This window comes from Corvus kubaryi, unplaced genomic scaffold (assembly GCF_017639235.1).
Source record: "Corvus kubaryi isolate FWS band 111438036 unplaced genomic scaffold, C.kubaryi_AGA036_p1.0 split1-37296, whole genome shotgun sequence".
In the NCBI taxonomy this organism is placed as follows: Eukaryota; Metazoa; Chordata; class Aves; order Passeriformes; family Corvidae; genus Corvus; species Corvus kubaryi.
In genome coordinates this window covers 19889242-19889987 of record NW_024582075.1, presented here as the reverse complement: position 1 = coordinate 19889987, position 746 = coordinate 19889242, and the positions used below count along the sequence as shown (strand labels likewise).

Here is a 746-nt window from a genome sequence, read left to right as displayed (position 1 = left end):
CCCGTGGTGGTCAGTGCTGGGGAATACGGATTAATGTTTCTGTTTGGAAAACAGGCTTCTACCAGTAACTTGAGTTCAATCAGCACCCCAATTTGGTGAACAGGAACAGTGGTGAGGCCTCGGGCTGCTCCATGATGAAGGTTGTTGGAAACGGGGAGGCAATCCTCACTGCCTGGGTCCATAAGGCCACCCATAGGTTCGTGGTGAGCTACCCAGCACTAGGAGACGATGTGTGGCCTTGCTCCTTCCTCCTGCAAGCACCACCGATCTCTGAGGCAGCTCCGGGCTCCCTCTGTATGCCAGGGCCACGGGACAGGTGCCACCAGCCCCACGGTGGTGAGCGATGGCGCGAGTACCACGTCTGCCCCCGAGGCTGACCACAGCACAGGTAGCAGGGCCGCCGCCGCGGTGAGCGATGGCACCGGTACAGCGCTGTGGGCCGTGGCAGCGGGGCGGGCACCACACCCGGCCGCGGACGGGGGGGCGGCGCGGGGTCCCCGCAGCCGTCATGGCGGGCGGCGCGGGGCGAGCGGCGGCGGCTCCAGGCGTATCAGCGGGAGTGCGTCAGCGGCGAGGGGCGGGGAGGCCGCCGGGGGAGATGATATCAGGCGCTGGGCAGCAGGACCGGGCGAAGCCGGAGGTGAGCGGGGGTGTGCCGTGAACGCTGTCAGGGAGCCCGGCCGCCTCCGCCTCCTTCTTCGTTTATCCCCGCGCCGCCGCGGCAGGCTGCCCGGCCGGCTGAGGTG

At 67.8% G+C, this 746-nt stretch overlaps 1 protein-coding gene across 2 annotated transcripts in view; it reads left to right on the top strand.

Annotated features, from left to right (window-relative positions):
* Positions 1-542: 542 nt before the first annotated feature.
* Positions 543-746, top strand: part of FAM169A (family with sequence similarity 169 member A) — a 39171-nt gene continuing 38967 nt past the window's right edge. The window contains exon 1 of one of the 2 annotated variants that reach the window (XM_042012878.1): positions 543-640. In XM_042012878.1, coding sequence (XP_041868812.1) covers positions 599-640 — 42 coding nt within the window. In that variant the 5' untranslated portion in view covers positions 543-598. Of the gene's footprint in view, positions 744-746 lie in introns of both variants that reach the window. The other variant, XM_042012881.1, reaches the window with a different exon arrangement.